The 21,383-nt window shown below is 41.6% G+C and overlaps 1 protein-coding gene across 1 annotated transcript in view; it reads right to left on the bottom strand.

The window, feature by feature from the left end:
* tmem132e (transmembrane protein 132E) overlaps positions 1–21,383 on the bottom strand; it is a gene marked incomplete at its 3' end in the record, with an annotated part of 191,656 nt that overhangs the window by 47,763 nt on the left and 122,510 nt on the right. Inside the window, exon 6 of the mRNA XM_079247143.1 lies at positions 11,218–11,423. Within this exon, the coding sequence (XP_079103269.1) occupies positions 11,218–11,423 (206 nt within the window). The remainder of the gene's footprint in view (positions 1–11,217; positions 11,424–21,383) is intronic.

Here is a 21,383-nt window from a genome sequence, read left to right as displayed (position 1 = left end):
TGCAGACTTGGTGACTTTAGCTAACGGCGAGCTCGGAGGCAACAAGCGCCAGGCATTTCACGTGCGCTCCCTCAAGTTTTGTCTGCCTGACCTTATAACTTTTCTCCGCAGTTTACTGTCCAATCAGACCCTCATATTAAATATATTACGCAGACTGTAAAAAGTCATGATAAAGCTTTTGTAAATTTTATTAGTGACATTCTGAGACACAACAGGCATGACTCATGCAACGCAGTTTGTACGGGATGGAGAATTCAGAGATCGGGCTCACTGCTGGAGCACATCGAGTTCCTGCAGTGCATTTGATTGGGTAATGTTTCTTTTTTAGTTTCTTATTTTGCAAGACCTCTCTTGACCGGACGTCACCGGAACTGTGGGCCGCTGTGTGCTGCACCTCCAGGATGCGGGGCTGCTGTTGTACTTAGAAAGTAAGCAAGTTAGCCCTGCAGCAGACAATGAAACTGCCCACTCAGTTACTCATTCATTTAACAGCAGAGAAAAACTCAATGAGACAATCAGACTGAGTCGGCCTTTCTCAAGGAGTTTCGCAACTTGGCTCAGGTCACTGCGAGTTTACCTTCCACAGTCAGTACCTGAAAATAAGGTTGATATTTTCTCTTCCCCAGAAGAATATTGTCCGTTCCTATTAGAGTCTCCGATACAAGCGTAGAAGCTCGAGCTTCAGTGCACATGGGCTGCCTGCCCGATTACACTTTCTTTCCTTTTTTAGAGCATGTTACTGGATAACACGGCCAGTGAGCAATTCTGCTTGCACTGTGGCAAAGGCCCACTGCAGGCCAAGAGGCCCTGATGTGTGGAGGTTCAGTGTGTGTCACTTTGCAGAAGTGAAGAGATGTAGGATGGAAAGAAAACAACATAAAGGAATAGGAGAGTTAAGGATGTAAGCGAGGGAGTTGGGGGGTTAGAGGTTGTGTAAAGGAGAGTCAGAGTGATGGTAAGACGAGGAAGAAAACAAGCGATAAGAGTGAGCGATGGGTGGACTGAGAGGAGTTAAGGGAAAGACAATAATTCCTTCTTACAATACAGATAATCATCGTGATTAGGTGCTACTGGAGTGTGTTTGGCCTGACTAACGAGCTATTACTTTGTATGAGAGATCTAGTTTTCCATCTTATGTCTGAGGGGTTATTTACAGTGCTTTGTTAGGCCTTTTGTCAGCATTATATAATTCATTATCGCAGCACATCATAAGGACAGTAAATAAACAAGGCCAAGGTCAAGACAAACACCCCCTGCTTCCTCATGCCAGGGCTATTGTTAGTGTCAGCATTAATCAGACATGCTTTCTTGAAAATCCTGCGACTGTGTCTCCCTCGCTGGCATCTCAGCATGATAGAGCTTGTCAGTGTCGTGAGCTGTTGTTGGCACTGGTCTTGTGTTTGTGGCGCGGATCCAGCTTGTTGTTTTACAAGTCAGAAGATGTTTTGAAGTCTTCACACACAAGTTAAAGTCATTTCAAAGTGCTAAACTTTGGATTAAAGTCAAATCTTGTACACTAATATGTGTCAAAGTAACTACAGTAACAGCTCAATTTTAAAGTATGCAGATGACACTGTTATTGTCAGCCTCCTCCAGAACAATGAGAAGGAACATGGCCCTATTGGCGGTGACTTTGTGACCAGCCGTCTCCAGAACGATGAGAAGGAACATGGCCCTATTGGCGGTGACTTTGTGACCAGCCGTCTCCAGAACGATGAGAAGGAACATGACCCCATTGGCGGTGACTTTGTGACCAGCCGTCTCCAGAACGATGAGAAGGAACATGGCCCTATTGGCGGTGACTTTGTGACCATCCATCTCCAGAACGATGAGAAGGAACATGGCCCTATTGGCGGTGACTTTGTGACCATCCATCTCCAGAACGATGAGAAGGAACATGGCCCTATTGGCGGTGACTTTGTGACCAGCCGTCTCCAGAACGATGAGAAGGAACATGGCCCTATTGGCGGTGACTTTGTGACCAGCCGTCTCCAGAACGATGAGAAGGAACATGACCCCATTGGCGGTGACTTTGTGACCAGCCGTCTCCAGAACGATGAGAAGGAACATGGCCCTATTGGCGGTGACTTTGTGACCATCCATCTCCAGAACGATGAGAAGGAACATGGCCCTATTGGCGGTGACTTTGTGACCATCCATCTCCAGAACGATGAGAAGGAACATGGCCCTATTGGTGGTGACTTTGTGACCAGCCGTCTCCAGAACGATGAGAAGGAACATGGCCCTATTGGCAGTGACTTTGTGACCAGCTGTCACCAGAACGATGAGAAAGAACATGGCCCTATTGGTGGTGACTCTGTGACAAGCCATCTCCAGAACGATGACAAGTAACATGGCCCTATTGGTGGTGACTCTGTGACAAGCCATCTCCAGAACGATGAGAAGGAACATGGCCCTATTGGCAGTGACTTTGTGACCAGCTATCACCAGAACGATGAGAAAGAACATGGCCCTATTGGCGGTGACTTTGTGACCAGCCGTTTCCAGAACAATGAGAAGGAACATGACCCTATTGGCGGTGACTTTGTGACCATCCATCTCCAGAATGATGGGAAGGAACATGGCCCTATTGGCGGTGACTTTGTGACCATCCATCTCCAGAACGATGGGAAGGAACATGGCCCTATTGGCGATGACTTTGTGAACTGGTGTGAGGAGTCCCACATTCATCTGAATGTCTCTAAGACAAAATACATGATCATTGACTTTGGAAGGAAGTTTCACACTCCTCAAGTCACCCAAATCAAAGGAGAAGTTGTCCAGTGTGTAGAGTTTTATAAGTACCTTGGGACTATAATTGACTTGAAATTGAACTTTGAATTAAACGGTGCTGCTATGGTAAAAAATGGCCACCAGCGCTTGCACTTTTTGCACTTTTTGTCTTTTAATTTGGTGTCATGGTTCAACAGTCTGTCTTTAAAAAACAAAAACTTGCGTTGCTAAACTGTTAAATGGTTCAGTAAACTGACAGCAGGTACAAAGCTCCACCCAGGACTGTCATGGTTTTTCCCAGCCGTTCCTGAAGGCATCCTCCAGTACTGATTTGCAGATGTGTTCCACCTGTGTCTCTCTCTACTAAGATTGTCAGAGTCTCTCTGTTCATCTCCAGCCTGCAAAACCAAACTCCTGTTGTCCCTGGATTCCTTCCACTTCTTTTTTGTTCTGAGTACCTTCCTGCCCCAGCGTTTCCCTGATCTATTCTCCTTGTGAGTCTTCCTGATGAATTAGACCTTGGACTGTTATTCGCACTTGGATTTTGGATTCTGGACTTACCCTCATTCGCCTCTAGAGAGAGGGTTACTTTTTGTTTCTCCTGGACATTATTTTCCACTGGAGTCTTATTCCCTGTGTGCCACTCTACTAACCCCCCTGTCGTCTTCAGCCGCACCCATTGTGGATCAACCTAAAGGATAATCCTTGTTCTACTGGAATTGGCTTCCTGCTTCCCAGACTCCAGCAATTGTCAATAAAATCTTTAACCTCATCCTGAGGTCTTCTGATTCTGTTGGGTCCTATCATCTGTGTTTTTATGTTGATAACTGTCTCCGCAGCCTTTCATCAGAGGAGGAAGCTCGGCATCTGGTGGACAAACTGCAGGTCCATCTCGCAGAAGGGGGTTTCGAGCTACGCCAATGGGCTAGCAACCAGCCAGCTGTCATTAGCCACCTGCCCTCGACATCCAGATCCGACAGCACCGAACTCTGGATAGCACAAGGCCAAGTGGATGGTCAGGAATCTGCCCTGGGCTTGTACTGGAGCTGCCACTTGGTCTTTTCTACAGTCTGAGTCGTCACAAGAACCCCTCTACACCAGATGGCTTCAGTGCTTGGCTGCAGCCTTATTCCAAGAGCTGTCCTAATGCTTAATAGGATGTAATCGTGGCTTATTTGAGTGTACGAGGCACGTTTTCTCGCACTCTCAAATGGCGTATGATGATGAAGGGATGACGTTTGCAATGTTTTTTAATGTTGGTAAACCAACCTCAAGCTGCAAACAACTTCTACCTATGGGTATAAATACCTGTAGAAGCAGCCAAATGGATATGATTACATGAATATAAACATACGTTAACTTAGCAGTACGTCTACAAAACTGTACAGTGTCCATATGGTTTGCACATATGCATATAAGATAAATGTACATTTTACTTTTAAGGGAAATTTCAGGTATTCTCAGAAAAACCCTGAACCTGCTGACAAATCAACATGCTTGTGTTCAGAACACTTCAGACTTAAGAATAAGATAAAGGAATATTGACAGCAGTGTGATGCGCTTTAGAGGTCCAGACATGCCGATCTCTCAACCCTTACTTGGAATTTTCTTGTCAACACAAACTTTTTCATGTGTTTTTCTTTATGACAGAGGCTCTATAGAAAAATGAGAACTGCTGAAATTAAGAGCTTTTCATTTCTGTCAACATTTGGTGCCAAGAACCCCGATGATAAATAAATCTGATTTGTATGCACTGCAAACATGCTGTACTCCGAGAAACAATATTTTACCAATCTGTGCAGCAGTCTGTGCATCGGAATATGCCAAAATACATTTCCTTGCAGACTTTCATGGAGGACAAGCTGGAGCAGCTGAGGCCTCTGTAGCATAAAACAGGGATCTGTTAAAATGTTTTAGAACTGGGTCAAAGTCAAGACTGCATGTCAAAGACAGAGGGAGACTGAGCTCTGGAAGTAAAACTCAGTGCAGAGAGTAAAAAACTGTTACAGTCACTGCAAAATATTAAAATACATTATAATGAGAAATCTCTGCAGCTATGAAACAAAGCCAGCTCAGCATCGACAATATGGCCCATCCAGAGCTGAGTGGAGCTGGATCACACAGTCGGCCTGCCGCTGTCATCTGGTGTTTAACCACAGGAGGAGAGTCGGTCTAACTTCTGTTAAGCAGTTTGTTTTTTCCATTAAAATGAACATTAAAAAAACAGAAAAAAGTTTGATTTTCCTGTTTTTGTTTCCTGAACCGAAGGCAAACCGAAGTTTGGATAATGCACCGTTCTGCATTTTCACATTTGTTGCAAAGATTCAAAATGGAAAAAAAAAAAGAACAAGGTTCAGGATTTTACGTTTTATCATCCGAGAGAAGTCAGGTGACCTTGACGTTGCGTCTGTTGGTCTCAGCTCATCATCAGGATAAACACACAGAACTTCATGTTCTGTACTTTGTTTCATATGTAAGAAATGATTTTGTCCTTGTAAGAGTGTGATAAATCGCACTGAAAGGTTTTATAATGTAATGAAAGAGCAGCAAGAGCCCGTAGACAGAGGAAATCATAAACTTTCAATCCAATTGCTTTGTATCCATGGATACAGGTGGAAACAAACACATTTTCTAACACATCAAATAATTTTCACGTGCACGTGTCGAACGAAGAAAGGAAACATTTCCTCCGTATGTATTTAGCATGATGATGATTTTAGGTGTGTAGTGCACCCAGCGAGCGCGCAGCACTTTCATTTCATCTGGTCACATCGAGCTGCTTGGGATCATTTCTGCCTGTTTCCATTCTGTTCACAACCAAGACAGAGTTAGGCTCCGTTATATGGTGGTGTTGGTCTGTCTGTCTGTCTGTCTGATAACTTAAAAAGTTCTGGATGGAGTTTGATGAAAATTTTAGAAGATCCCAGAAATAAAACAAGGAACACGTGATTAATTTTTGGGGCTGATCTGGATCATCACTTTGCTCCTGGAATCCTGGAAGGATTCTTTATTGAGAGGAAATAGTCTTGGCTAGTCTTGCCATCAGAGGTTCCAACTAAAAAAAATGTCCAAATTCTGGTGAAAAATCATTACATTGACATGGCGGAGGTCAGTGCTCTCTGAGTGCCTTTTGGTTCATGAAACAAAAAATGATAAATTCATTATTTATTAACTGAAAAAACTTTCTTAACATTAGGATTTACCAAGATTTCAGCGCCTGCAAGCAGCACAAGTTGTGCTGCATTACTTATGCAGGACAAGCTCAGCTCAGATCTCAGGCTCTGCAGGTCTTGACTTAAACTGCTGTTCCAGTGTGAAAAACACACCATGGTTCACAGTTGAACATGACGCCCAGTTTGTGGCTCTTTGCTGCATCAAGTGACTGAAAAACAAAAGATGCAACATTAAATGAAAGCTGTCTATCATCAGCACAGAAAACTCCTGCATGGAGGCTGTTCAGGTCCGTGTCAGCAGCTCTGACTGTGTGGCAGCGTCATGACGGATGGGCTCTGATGTGGTGCAGGACTACGCAGATATGTGTGGAATATTACACACTCACAGTTAATCCAAATGAGAGCGAGCGAGAGAGGAATGCTTCACCTGCGGTGAAATGAATTTCTCTGGCCTCGCTGTTTGACAATCACAGCAACAGAAAATGGCTCACAAGAGGTCTCTGATTATTGTTTCCATGAAGGCAGAAAGAAAGTTATATGCATAGTAAATGTGCTGGGAGGACGGTGGTGATACACAAGTCCAAACCAGCGAAATGTGACGGCAAGAACCAGTCCATCCAGTAAGAGAATAGGCAATAAAATGTGACACGTAGACAAACTACAGGTCTTCTATATCATGATGAATTTAGTGAATCTGATGTAAAAGTGTACAACACGACTCTTTATCCGCAGGATTCTGCATTAACAGGGTGGGTCTTTTACCAGTAATGAATGAATGCTGCTAAACTGGGCATTTAAGACACATTTTGAATGCCAGAATAATATACTACATATAGCCTATTATAGGCCATTGGGGATCTTAGAAAAATGAGGCTATGCAAGATGTTTCCCAAGCACTCAGGCTTATTTGAAATTCCTTCATTCTTCAAGCTACTGTGTAAACACGCCATTTGTATTCAGGTTGGGTAGAAAGGGAGTCGGTCTGCAGTGATGTACTCCGGCAGCGACGACAGCAGCCACCCGTGTGTGTGTTAATGTCCCTATTAAACATTTGCTGTGGGATTGTTTGTTACCAGCTCCAAACACACACAAACACACACAACAAGAAGACTGGAATATTATAATGAGTTGACGTTCCTTAACCTGACAACACATCCTTTATTTAGGTCCTGGCTCCACCGGGGCCATTACGCCACGTCTTTACGTGTTACATTTTCAAGGCTTGAGGGCAACAGTTCACTTATTTCTTTATTCTATCCAGTTGGATTGAAAATGCTTCTATAATATTGACCCAACGGCTAGAAAAGGCTTCAGTTTGATGCAGCGGTGAGAATATAAAGAGAAGGAAAGAATGTTTCTGTGTCGTAGTTCAGTATCGCATTCAGAAACTAAACAAAAAAGCTTAAAAGTGACAAAAAACTTGACTCATAAAAACTTCTTATATCACCTGCAATCCAAAATCCTTTGTGATCAGGCTTTCTGTCTTCTTATCTCTGTCAAATCAAGTCTTTGTTTCTGCTTTGTAGTGTAAAACAGGTTCAGATGAGTATGACACATACATGACAACCGTGTAGCTCTAAATGTGCTGGAAAGGCTCGTCTCACTCGCTGCATTTCTGCTTTACCTGAGGCGCAGCGTCTAATTGCACCACAACAAGCAAGCAGCCATAAAATCTTGGATAACGGAGAGGAGGCTGGAAGACTAATGTGGAAAACTGCAAAGCTCCGCGTACTTTGGATAATGAGTCCTGTGGTAATGTGCAGAAATGAAATATCCAGAACGTATTCTGTGCGGTGCTTTTAATTCTGCGCCTTCTTGCATGACGTTTAGATAAGAAAAGGAAAGGAGGGAAAAGGTTTAGACTCCTGTGGATGTACAGTTCTGCAGTTGCAGCTTTGATGACATTTAATCACAGTTCTGACTTTGGTGTTGATTGTGTCGAATCTGATGCATGTGCAAACCGGACTGGTGCACATTCCACTGACCGGTTGGTGTTCACTAAAACCATCTAACCCTTAAAACTTCATATCGTTTTGTTTCTTTCTGGTTTTGGACTGCCTATTTTCTCCCTTTAAAACAAAAATGCAAACAGGACGGCCTCAGCTGTCAGGCTATGAAGCTAAAATGATGTCAAATGAAAGTATCAGTAGATATAGCAGCATAAAGAGCAGCCAGAAGAAGAAAACAGGATTTATTACAAACAGAACTTTATATAAATAAGACGCAGATCAGCACTGATCAAGACTTTTCTCATCTGCACATCATTCTCTCACGTCTGGAACAAACACACAACAAAAACTGTTTACATGTTTACACTAAATTGCTAAATGTAAATGCTATTTACATTAAATTATGGAACCATAAGATGGAATTATAAGTCATTGTTAATGTAGTTTGTCATTGTATTTTCCTGTCTTTCTGGTTCTGGCCAGAAAACAAAGATGGAAATGAAACACTTGCTCTGATCTTGCATATTTACTTGGAAACGCTCACTGACATTCCTGTTCCACTTTTCTTTAAAGATCAATTTGAAAAATTTTTTTCTCAATGCTGGTCTTTGGAAGCCCATGTTGTGCATGTTTTTGATCATTTCATCGCCAGCAAGCTGGATTCACGCCTGATTTCCTGCTTATCAAGTTCTTTGCAGGCCTCATGAGAAGCATTCATTTCAGACAGGTGTGTTAAAGTACATTAAAACTGTACATTAAAACATGCAGGGCATATTGGAGGTGGGGGGGGGGTATGGGAGGTTGAGGTGCAGGATTGGGGAACACTGATTTATGCTACTATTGACCTGTCCTCTCAAACTCGGCTGGTTTTTGGCACCATTTTGCATGAAAAACGCCTTCTTGGCTTTATTCCAGACATAGAGGTTGATCATTTTCCTTCTTTTCTGCTCATTTGTTGATCTTTGGCTGCTCCTGGCTGGACATTATCGTTGATTTATTCGCTTTAATGAGTAGAATGTTTGACAGGAAGTGTCTTCCTCCTCATTTCCAGGTGTAAATAAATGTCTCCTAGCAACACAGTAGTGCTAGTGATTCTTTTTATGATGGAAATGTGATGAATATTGATGTTATCAAGGATTGCTCATTGCAGATTTGCTCATTGGGGATAAACATTTTGCATCCGGATTGCAAACATCGCGGATGGGATATGAATGCCTGGTAATGTCAGTAGACCACCTAAAGGGTAAACTATCTGTCACAATTCACTCAACAAAATTACACACCACCGTTCCTGAGATAAAGTTGATAATAGAAGTGATGTGGGCCGATGGTTCAGTTGAGGTTTTATGATTAATAACATCTGATTAAAAATCTGATATCACTAATAGTTCTGTTACTGCTGATAAAAACTAATACTGAATTTAATAAAATAAATCATCCAGTTGTCTCTGGGGGGGGGGGGGGGGGGTATTACAGGACCAGATGATGTGGTTCTGCTGGCTTCATCGGACCAATATCGTCTCCAGACATGATGCGGTTCTTAGATCAGTGTCATGTCTGGGGTGAAAGATCTCAACCAGAAAGAGGTGGACTCCTCCCTTTGGGTTGGAGGGAGGTCAGGTATACGCCTGATGGAAGGGTGAAGTGAGAGATGGACGGACGATCAGGGCTTTGTCAGCAGTAATGAGGGTGCCAGAAGGAAAAGCTCTCTACTAACTGGACTATCTATGTTCCAGCCTTCACCTGTGGCAACTGGATTTGGATGACTGACTGAAAGAGAGAAATTCTGGATGTAAGTGGCTGAAATGAGCTTCCTCCAGAGGGTGGCTGGCTTCACTCTGACTCTCTGGTGAGGAGCGCGTACATCTGGAGGGAGTTTGGACTGGAGCCACTGGTCCTCTCGAGCTAAAGGAATCGGCTCAGGTGGTTTAGGCTCCTGATAGAGGTGCAACCTGGTGGCCTCCTTTTAAAGTTTTCCAGGCATGTCTTTCTATGAGGACACAGCAAGACAGACACAGGACCTGCTGAAAGCCTGATTTAGTACCCTCTGGCCTGGGAATGCCTCAGGATTCTCCAGGAGGAGCTGGAGAGTGCCACTGGGGAGAGGAGTATCTGACTCTCCCTCCTAAACATGATTTTTCAAAGCCAGTTAGCCCAAAGCAACTCTCTGCCTATCAGATAGTCCTCAGTGTAATCCTCCTCCACCCCACTGCCTCCCATCTGGGCTCTCCAGGGTGTTTCATTCATCTCCTGCTGTGATACCGCCTCCGGTATCTAAACTCTGGAGGAGGGGGGGTCCGGCCCTTACCTCCAGGACACTGTTGCTCATGAATGTTGCTGCTTTTCAGATTCTTTTCATAAGAGCAGAGTTTAGTTCAGGGGTGTCCAAAATGGTGTCCTCGAGGGCCGATGTCCCGCAGGTTTACCATATATCCCTGTTCCAACACACCTCGCTGACATTAAATAGATCCAGCAGCCAATGAAGTTCAGTACAATGGCGGATTAATTTGAATTGGGTGTGTTGGAGCAGGGAGACATGGAAAACCTGCAGGATTGTGCTCCTCAAGAACCCGAGCTGAACACCTCTGGTAGTTTTTATCTAAATGTTTTCCCCTTATGGTTTCTTTCCTGCTGTTGTGTTTTCTAATGTTTTTGTGTGATAGACCTGTCCTTACTGCACCCCGCCTCTTGCTTGCTCGAAACTGGGACGCTAAGTGGTACATGAAATCACAGGCACACCATCTTTAATCCATGTAGAATAATTTAATTTAATTTAATTTAATTTAATTTAATTTAAAATTTAGCTTGGGTTTTATATGCATACACATACACACACACACACACACACACACACACACACACACACACACACACACACACACACACATATATATATATATTTATATATATATATATAAGGGCTGGGAAATCAAAAAATCAAAAATTGGAATTTTTGCTTCACAATATTTAATTATTTTTTTCAAATAATTCAATATAATCCATTATGAAATTTTGTTCATCTTGATAGTTTTTATTGATCTTTTTGCGTGTTTTCTTGGGCATTGTAGCAGCAGATTGATGGCCTGGCTACTGTGTTTTTTCTTTTTTCCTAATTGAAATCAAGAAAAATTATGAGAAAAAGAAAAATTCTTTTATACATTTTGTTTTCTTTTTAATCTACAAAAATCTGCAATTTCAAAAAATTGTGAGAATTGCAATTTAAATCTTATTGGCACCAAAAAATCGGGATAATAAATAAAATCTAAAAAATGAATAATTTCTTTAAACTGGTTAAATGTTGGGACAGATAAGAAATTGAGGCAATTTTACATGAAAACTCACATCAGATAAAAGTGACTTACCGTCGGTCGGGCAGAATGGGAACCCTCCATCCTTTAATGAAGCTGAGATTGTTGTCAGAAAGTTCCACCTGCAGAGGAAGTTTGGGCACCCAGACGGTGAGTTCCAGCGGTGCGCTCAGGTGCTCGTAGCTGAAGATGACCCTGGCGTTCATGGAGCCCCGCGTCTCTTTCCCATTGACAAACACATAGTCGCAATTCATCGACACCTGGGGAAGATCATGGTCAGGAGTCAGAAACCATCTATATGGTAATGGTCATGTCAGCATCAGACAATCTGGATGACACGAAGTGATTTACGGCACAGCATGAAGGCATGAACCCCTTCTGCAAGTCACAGCAGAGCAGTTCGGGGTTCAGACTTTCTCTCAACGCCAGGAAGATTATTTAACTTTTCTGAAATGTTATTTTACAGGAGAAGTAATTAAATACATTTCACATTTGCACATAATTTCCTGGTTTTAAGAAGTCTCTGGTTTCTGTTCGGTTATCAGCTTTAATAAAGGAAAGATTGGGAAAGATAATGGATTTACTTTTTTTTAATTTTTTTTTTTATTTCTGCAAGCACCACTGCCAAATTTCCTTCATTGTATTGAGAAAAGACAAAAAGAAAAAAACTAGCTGTGCCTTCACCGCCCTGCATCCTGCTGGGGATGTTTATTTCGAGGAGCCTGCAGGTGTGTGTGCAGCACGCTGCAGAGCCGTGTTTATCGCGTCAGCCGAGGCTTCGCAGTTTGCAGGTTTTCATTTCACCCAATGCAGCATCAGCTGATTTCAACAAGCTTGAGAAGAAATATGGAAGGAATGGGTGGAAATCAGCTGTTGCATTGGGTCAGGATGAGAACCTGGAGGCTCGCCAGCCTCGTCAGCTCAGAGCTAAAAAACAAAACGGGCGCTTCTCAAATCTCATTTGCATCCTTTATGCAGTCAAATTAGTCTCTGTGTGTTTGCTAAGCATGCACACATGAGTCAGTCGGACCACGTCACCGACCCCAGCACCTCTCACACGCGCTCATCATAATGATCTATTAAGGATTACATGTAAGACGCAGAGAGAAGCTTTAAGGCAGACGTGTCATTCAGCTGACAACACCTTTGGCTCATAAATAAACACGTTGACACGTTTCATCTTCCCTGACAGTCCCATGTAACATGATATCATCTGTGATACGTCCATGACGCTGCGTGAGAGTTCTAGTCAGTGGACTTTTCTAAATTTAACTCAAAACCATTATTTTGAGCTTAAAATCTCCAGTTCCATCTGAATTATCATAAATACTTGTTGCCCCCCCCCCCCCCCCCGTCGCTAAATTATTAACTGCAACGGATCTGGAGGGCTTTGCTTTTGGGCTCGCATTGAAGATTTATCTGGTGTTGGGAGGTAGCTGGCATTGTAATCAGAGGATCTAATCTCCTGCAAATGGAGGTCGGGCTGGCCGGTCTTCTCAGGGCTGAGGATTCATCATAACTGGGAGGAGATCTGGGTAATATAATTCCCACATGCAGACAGGCCGGAGAGGGGGCAGGGAAGGGAGGTGGGGCACTTCTAAAGATGACAATCTTTCCCTCTGGTTCAGTTAATGCAATTTTTGCAGTTTGACCTCGTGGGCAACAACAAAACCTTGCCTTTTGTGTGTTATTGTGCAGCTTGCTGACGTGTAATCCCATCCACGCCGTCGCAGGGCGGGAAGAGAGAGACGCAACTCAACACAACAGCCCCAGACACCTTTGATTGATCACAGCAGGGCTTGCTGTATGTGGAGTTGATAACATGTGACTTGCATGTACTCCCTTATACCCTGCAGCCACACACACACATGCACACACACCAGAAAGCATGCCCAAGCTGCAGCACCAGCTCGGCTCCTGGAGCTAAAGCTGCTGATAAACTTGGCTGGCTAATTGCAAGTCAAAAGCTGTTAGCGACTCTGGGTATCAGTAGTCCTGTGGGGGCTTGCTGAGGAGGGCTTTCACACACTGAGCCACCACATGCCGTCACACTGCTGCTAATGCGCTGTGGCATCCTCAGTGGTGCCAGCAGATTGTCTGCGTGGAGACAGATCGTCAGGACAAGCGCCAGAGTTGTGGCTGTGCACCGGTCTGAGGCTGCAGACCACTGGTGTTCCCAAACTGCTCCGGGTCTTTCACACTTTTATTCCAGAAGTTCATTTCCAGCAGCTTCTTTCACGTAGGTGAGCTTTAATTTACTGTAACATCCTCCCTCACGTAACATCACTAATAATGCACAGGTCTGTTAATCTGAAGCGACAAAGCAAGTGATCATCACAGAACAACATAATCTGCTCATCATTTAGGAATTTAGACTGAGAAAGCTGCAGTCTGATGAAAAAACAAATAAAAATCCAACTCTCCAGTTCTCTCACAACTTCCCAGACTTTACATTAAAACATTTCAATCTCCAAACCCGGAGGCGGGGTAAGCTGGTGTCATCACTGCAGGTCCTTAATCAGGTTTGTCACAGCCTCTCTACGGCCCTTCACAGGGTGGGCGGTAATGAGCAAAACAACCTCGAGGGGCCAAGACGGACTGGTCCGGATGACTAATCTCTCTACGTTAAGATGGGAGAGTGTCTGAATGAAACGAGCAGAAAATCAACAAGACACTGATAAAAGCAAGAATATGTAATTACAGGCACCAATCTCATCACGTTTTTAATGTTTTCCTGGAACTTCATGATGGGGGACGGCCGTCATGTGCAGCCACTGCAGAGGCGGCGACTGTGCAGCACACTGAGCTGGAGAGGTTACCATGGTCACATCATGTGGGTGTAAAAAGCGGGGATGTGCATGATTAATCGACAGGTCGCTCCTCTGGTTGCAAGCAGAGTCCCGTGTCTGCTTTCCTACTGCAGTGTGAAGTGAAGGGGGTTAAACCTGAAGCTCGCTGGAGCGTCGGTCCGGGAGGAATCATCTGTCTGGTGGTAGAAGCAGGCATGTTTACCAGCTGTTTCTACTGCCAGACCAGAGTAGCACAGTTAGAAAACGTCCCCAAAATGCTGCTTTTCAGACTGGTTTCAGTGGAACTAAAGGTTCATGTGGGGTTAGACCTCTTCAAATTTGACCTTTGTCATCAAACACATACAAACTGATATTATTCCCATTCTCCAAAGTCTAAATAAACTAAATATATAATCTACTTTGATCTTGGACCTTGGCTATGCCTGCCTCATGAGCCATGTTGTTTTATTTTTGACTTATTTAAAAAACAATGCAAAATTTGGGACATTATGTTCTTGTTTTCATTGTAGCTTCCCAGAGGCTGATGCTGTAGCACTGAAAGTTGTACCAAATGAAAGCTAATAAAATGTTCTTGCATATGGTTGTAAACACATTAACAACTGTGTAAATCTGAACTAATTTTAATTTGGTGTCAGCAAGAGTCGTGAGCCAGTCACATTTCACTCCAAAAGCATCAAACAGAAAGTGAGACTCTGGGTCTACCAGGTCTGTAGCTGTGTTGAGGACCTCCTGTCCTCCTGTCCTCAACAGGAGGTTTATAAGTCAGAGGTGATGGATAGCTGTGTCAGCAGATAGCTGCATCAGATGTGATGGTTACACAGTGGCTGGTGGAGAATAGCTTTCATTTGGTACAACTTTCAGCGTGAAAGCCTCTGGAAAGCTGTAACTCTAAGGTGTTTCTCCTTTGCAGATTTGGTCATGTCGTCATGTGAACTGAACAAGGTGAATGGCACCAGTTCCTGGGTCATACCAGCTACCATTTTCTGGTGAACAGAGGTCACCAGTTCATAGTCAATCTGCTTGTATTGTATTGCAGCATTCATTCATTTTCTGAATCCATGTAAGGGTCCCAGTCCCATGTCACCAGTCTATCACAGATCCAACACAAACAATTCACAATGTAGAGTAATTGGTGGGAGGAAGCCAGAGTAGCTTGAGAGAAGCATACACTGAGAGAACAGCTGAGTATTGAACCGGTGATCTTCTTGCTGTGAGGCCACAGTGCTAACCACTGGACACAAAACAAAAATCTAAAATAAAAGTAAAAAAATGAAAATACCAAATGCCAGCGCAAAGAAGTGGGTTTTAAGGACAGACTTAAGATCAGAGACAGATTGAGCAGCTCTGAGGTGAAGGGGAAGGCTGGTCCATACCTTAGGAGCAGCAACAGAAAAACCCCCATCATGATGATGTCATACATGGTGGACTAATTGATTTTATTTTAATTGGACTTCAAAAATCACGTAAAACTGTAATGCTTGGAAGATGTCCCCCTATCTTTATAGGGGGAGGTTTTATTTTACCGGCGTTTATCTGTTTGTCTGTTTGTGTTCAAGATAACTCAGAAAGTTTCAGGAGTTGTTGGAAATGTGAAAAGGAAGTACTGGTTTAATTTTGGTGGTGATCCGGATCACCGTTTGGATCCAGGAATCTTTAAAAGCCTTGCCAGAGCTTTGCACTTGTGTTTTTCTAGTTGTGATGGATCTGTACTCACATCTGGACCAGACCAATGAGTTAGTTCATTTGGCTCCGTTAGCTAAATGAGCCAGACAACGTTAGCCTGTTGTTGGAAGGACCGATGATGATGAAGAGAGCAAAGATGGTTTGTTGTTCTAAGAAACTGGCCTTTGAAAAAAAGAAAAAAAAAAAGATCTCATGAAGAAAACACATACTAACTTATAATACTGTTACATACATGATTCAGGTATTTTACCATTTAAAATTAAAAGAATAAAAAGAAATATCAATGTTTTTACAGGGCTTATATGTGTCAATATATATTTGTGAAATGAAAAATTAACATTAATTCCAAACCCATTCACAACTGGGTCCCAGATAATCCAGTTACTCCAGATAATCTCCAGTAAGCCTTTCTGGGTCCTGAGAACCAACACAGATGGAAACTTGTATCATCAGTTTTTAGTGTGATTATTCTATGTAGATGTTAAGGACTGTGTTTTTCTTACCAAGTATATTTTGGTTTACAAACTAATTGTGTGCATAAACCTAACCTGGAAATTTTGATTCCAAAACCTAACCAAAGAAACCGTAAAGAACACGTCTTATTACACAGAATGCTTTTTAAAATCTCTGTAAAACCCGGCGATGCACTTTTTATTATTGCTGAATACTTTCTTCTGTGGTGCTCAAACAGTTTTTCCCTTTTTTATCTTCCTCCCCTGCATTTAAAGCTCAGTTTCATGTGCCGGGGCTCATTCATGCTTATTATATGGACACAGGTACATCCATGATTGCACATCAGTGACCACATACGTCCTTTACAGTGGTTGCTAGGCTACATGTCACACCGGAGTTCACCTAACAATATTTCCAGACATTAACAAACATGGGGGAGATTATGATGATGCACATTATCACAAAGAGACAGCATTGGTCTGTGCAGACATAAATAAAGCAAGACTTCTACTGCTTTTGGTTTATTTCACTGGTTGAACACATACTATACTGCACAACACTGCCCCCCCCCCCCCACCATGTCGAGCGCTAGTTTTCAACCTCTGAGCATGAATCTACAAACTCTCTGAAGGCAAACTTCAATATTCCAGTAATGACTGCAGAGTTCTGACTGTAAATGTTCACAATGTTGAATATAAATGAGAGCTAAAACATATTTAGTGTTTAATCACTGGTTTTGAGAAATAACCAGAGCTATTCAACCTACAACCTCATCTTTGAATCTCATCAGAAATATCAGATGTTATATTTAAGGTAAGTGACAGAAGTTTTAACAGATTATTTTGAGAAATGTAGATGAATTATGTGATTTAAAGATACGTAGCAGCTGATGTCACAGATGTGCTTCGCTGCACTCAAAGTCTAGCCCCCACCTCACTGAGTACCTGCACGGTACCTGGTTACCATAGTGACTGATTCTTGTTGTCAGAAATGTCGTCTATATGCTGTGTGTGACGACAAGAAAGGAAACCCAAATACTTCTTTCTATCGATCTCCAAAAGAGGAACTTCATCACCGATGGCTTTCAGGGATCAGGAGGGCTAACTGAACGCGACTCCAAGTAGACGTCCGTGCGGGGTACATGTCATATCAGATGAAATATCAGATTTCATATCAAGTTCGGAGAGCTAGCTTTAGCTACTGTTAACTGGGTTTGAGGTCTTTTACAAATGTTTTAGAAAATGAAGTGATCAGAATGAATCTACTTATTGATATCATTATTATTAATTATATCAGTATTTACTGTGCAGATCTTGCTACAGAGGTAGCATCTGTTAGCTTAGCTTAGATATTTGCAACAAAGGTTTCTTGTCGATGAGATGCCATATTATCGGGTCAATGACCCAACCAGCCATGAAATAACTTAGCGTCTTTGCTTTTAAAAACTTCAAGACTTGCTCCTCTTTATGAAGGTTGAATTATTTTCCACTAGCTTGTCAGACGATGTTAGTTGATCAAAAAACTTCTGCAGAAGAATCCGTACGGATTACATACAAAGCCGCAGTTTTTTTGTTGTATCTTTTCTGTTCTTGGGAATTAAAATGAGAATTATCCATAAGCTTTACACAATGGTAGCAGCAAAGTAGAATATGTGAGGACGTCACACTCCTGAAAGACGTCAATAAGTATAGTTTATGTTCGATCTTAAAGGACGCAATATAATCTCACAAAGAGCAGGGCTTTTGACAGATCTGTACTGGAATCACTGGGATGAATGTTGGAGAAACCAGTACTTCCTATTCAGCTAGATGGGATTTTCAATAAAGGAAATCCCATCTGAAAGCTCAGCTTGCAGTCAGATGGTTTATTTATGGTTTTGGCTTTGAGCACATGACTGGTTCAGAATGAACAAAAGAAATTTTCAGAACATCAGCTGTAATATGAAAAAAGTCGTCCTTTTTTAAGCCAGCTTCACCCAAAACGTGAGAGAAACATGCAAAATATTTTTTTCCTTTCATTTAAAAGGGTATACTTAATGTAAACTATGGAGGAGTAAAAGTGCCCCAATGTATTAATTAAATAATTAATTAATTGAATAATTAAATGTGCCATTCATTTATTAAAGCATTTAATAATTAATTAATTAATTAATTAAATGTGACATTAATTATTTAAAATTGGAAATAAATGCACAAATATATAATAAAATATATCAGTTATTCATTAAAATACAATTCATTTGATATATATATCTATCAATATCTATATATATATATCTATAGATATATATCTATATCTATATCTATCTATCTATCTATCTTTATCTATATATATATATATATATATATTTATATATATATATATATATATATATATATATATATATATATATATATATATATATATATATATATATATATATATATATATATATATAGATAGATATATAGATATAGATATAGATATATAGATATATAGATATATATATGAATTATATTTTCATATATTTGTGCATTTATTTCCTATTTTAAATAATTAATGACACATTTAATTAATTCATTAATATTACATTTAATGTTTTAATAAGGTAATGACAAATTTATTTTTATTCATTATGTATTTGATTAATACATTGTGGCACTTTTATTCCTCCATAGTAACATCTACACATGGTGAATATGTCACCACAAACTGGAAGTGAGGCATGCAGGAAAGAGCCTTCTGGATACAGTATGCATGCAGGATGAGCACAGGCCTTATCTCTGGCTTCAGATGGGTCACATGAGTCACATCACCACAGGAGACCAGTGGATGTTGGGCTGTGTTGGCTGTGATTGCCGGCAAATACCCCCCACCTCCTCACACACACTGTCACACTTTTTTCCCCTGTTTATCCCACCTTGTACATCTACACACACTATCTTGCACACGCAAGATTGGCTTATCTGCTATAGGCTCTTCATGTGCAGTGCAGCTTAGTTATTTTCAAAGAAGAAAGAGCTGAATAAATAAAAGTGATGGTAAAGAAAAATGACAGCTTCTCACAGAGCTGGAAAGAAAAATTAATACAACAGCCTGTGCGTTGGCAAATATCCAAATAAGAGGCTCAAAAAGCTTCACTCAGAGAAGGTAAAAAAACCACTGTTTTTAAGAGTTGTGATGGGCGATGTGACGAGGTTTTTAGGCGGTATGTGTATTTAAAAGCAATCACACGGGATCGTCCCTGAACAGAGGAAAAGGTGAAACAAGGCGACGTGATTCCAGTGGATTGGCTTGCATTTGGCTCGGCAGTGATGCGAGCGCGGCTCAAACAATAAGAAGAAAACAGCGAGGCGGTAACGCTTTCCCCTGCTCGCTGTGGCGCTTTCATTCCTGCATTCTGGGAGTTGTTTTATTGAACTGTCATGACTCATGTATTTCCCGAGCTTGAAGGGCTCATTTTAAATTAGCCGAGAAAGTTCAATGGCAGGATCGCCGAAGCAAGCCCACTCAATATCACACGGCCTGATGCCTTGTCTTTAATGGATCATGAAAAATGATGAATGACGTGCTGAGGCCAGCTATCCCAGTGAAACACCTGTTCTTTATAATTGATGGTGCAAAACAATGCAGGACAACTGGACACCCCCACCCTCTAGGAACCAGTCTGTACAGGAAATGTATCGATCCGAACTCTATTAGGCTAATTTATAATTTTATTCAGTCTCCCTCCAGCGTCTAAGTTATCAACTGGTACAAAATTGTGTACAAAATGGTTTGAAAAGCAGAGAAAGGTTGTTATAGTGGAAATGTGCTGGCCTCTTTAAACAACCAGAAACAGCCGATGGTTTTATGGCACCGATCTATAAAATCTATCTGACCTTCAGGAGCTGCTAAATCGCTGAAAAGATCTTTTCGCCTGACTTGGTGGGATAACTGGAGAGAAAAGATTCAGATTTCTTACAATGAAAGAACTAAGTGAGGAGAAATGGAGAGATTTCAGCGAGGAAGGAGCAGATTACACGGAGACCTCCTGCTGAAAGATGGATGTTCCCATCCTTCCAGTCAGACGCTGCAGTTGGAGCTGTATAATCATCCAGATGTGGATGAAAACATCTGGTGTTTAATTGGATAAGAACGACAAGGTGAAGCACAAGCCAAACGTCCAACTACATTAGAATTCTTTTCTATTTCTAATGAAATTTCTTTTCGAACTCTTTTGCCATGTTGCAGGTCAAATCGACCCATTTTTAATTTTAAAAATCTACAACAAAAACTATAAATATGTTTACTTCAGGCAAGGCGGAGGTCACGCATCCTGACGCCTTGGCTTGTCTGTCTGTCGGCAGCATAACTCAAGAAGTTAAGGATGGATTTTCATTCATTCATTCTCCTAACAGCTTAGTCCCATGAAGGGTTACGGGGAAGCTGGAGCTTCCCCAGCAGTCTTGGCAAAAGGCAGTGGACAGCTTGCCAGTCCATCACAGGGCCACACAGAGACAAACAACCACTCACTCCTAGGAGCGATTCAGAGTAACCAATCAACCTAAGATGCATGTCTTTGGACAGTGGGAAGCTGGAGTACCAGAAGAGAACCCACACAGACACAGGGAGAACATGCAAACTCCACACAGAAAGGCCACTGACCAAACCTCGCCCCACCATGCCTTGGATGGATTTTAGCAAAAATAAAAAATACAAGAAATCTCTGAAATGGAATAAGGAGTAGGATACTAGATGTTTGGGTTGATCCGGATTACCGGCTGCTTCCAGAAAGATCAGGGTTCTTTACCATGTGGAGAAACGTTGAGAAAGTTTTACCATCAGAGCTTCTAACTGAAAAATAATACCATTTATGATTAGCAAAAAAAAAAAAAAAACCCAAAAAACATATATGTATATATATATATATATATATATATATATATATATATATATATATATATATATATATATATATATATATATATATATGAAATAATAAACAAACACGATGGGTTGATGGAGGTCTGTGCTTTCTGAGTGCTTCTTGTTTTGGTTTAAAACTTCTTCTGCTTGGCTGAATTTGTGGAATCAATATATAAAATAAAAACGATTAATTTTACGCATGTTTCTATACGGGCGGGGTCAGATACTGATCGGGTCAATCTCACCCGGAAGTTAAAACAGAGGTTAGGAAAAGGTCAGAAGTGCCAGATACTGACTGTTTCTCTGCAGCTGTGGGACATATCACACCTCAATCATACACACACACACACATATTCACTGTCCCTCTGCCGGTCTGCGAGGTGTGGG

This window comes from Telmatherina bonti, assembly GCF_933228915.1.
Source record: "Telmatherina bonti genome assembly, chromosome: 10".
NCBI classification, from domain to species: Eukaryota; Metazoa; Chordata; class Actinopteri; order Atheriniformes; family Telmatherinidae; genus Telmatherina; species Telmatherina bonti.
Note: the sequence above shows the minus strand (reverse complement) of the source record. Positions and strands in the feature narration are given on the sequence as shown.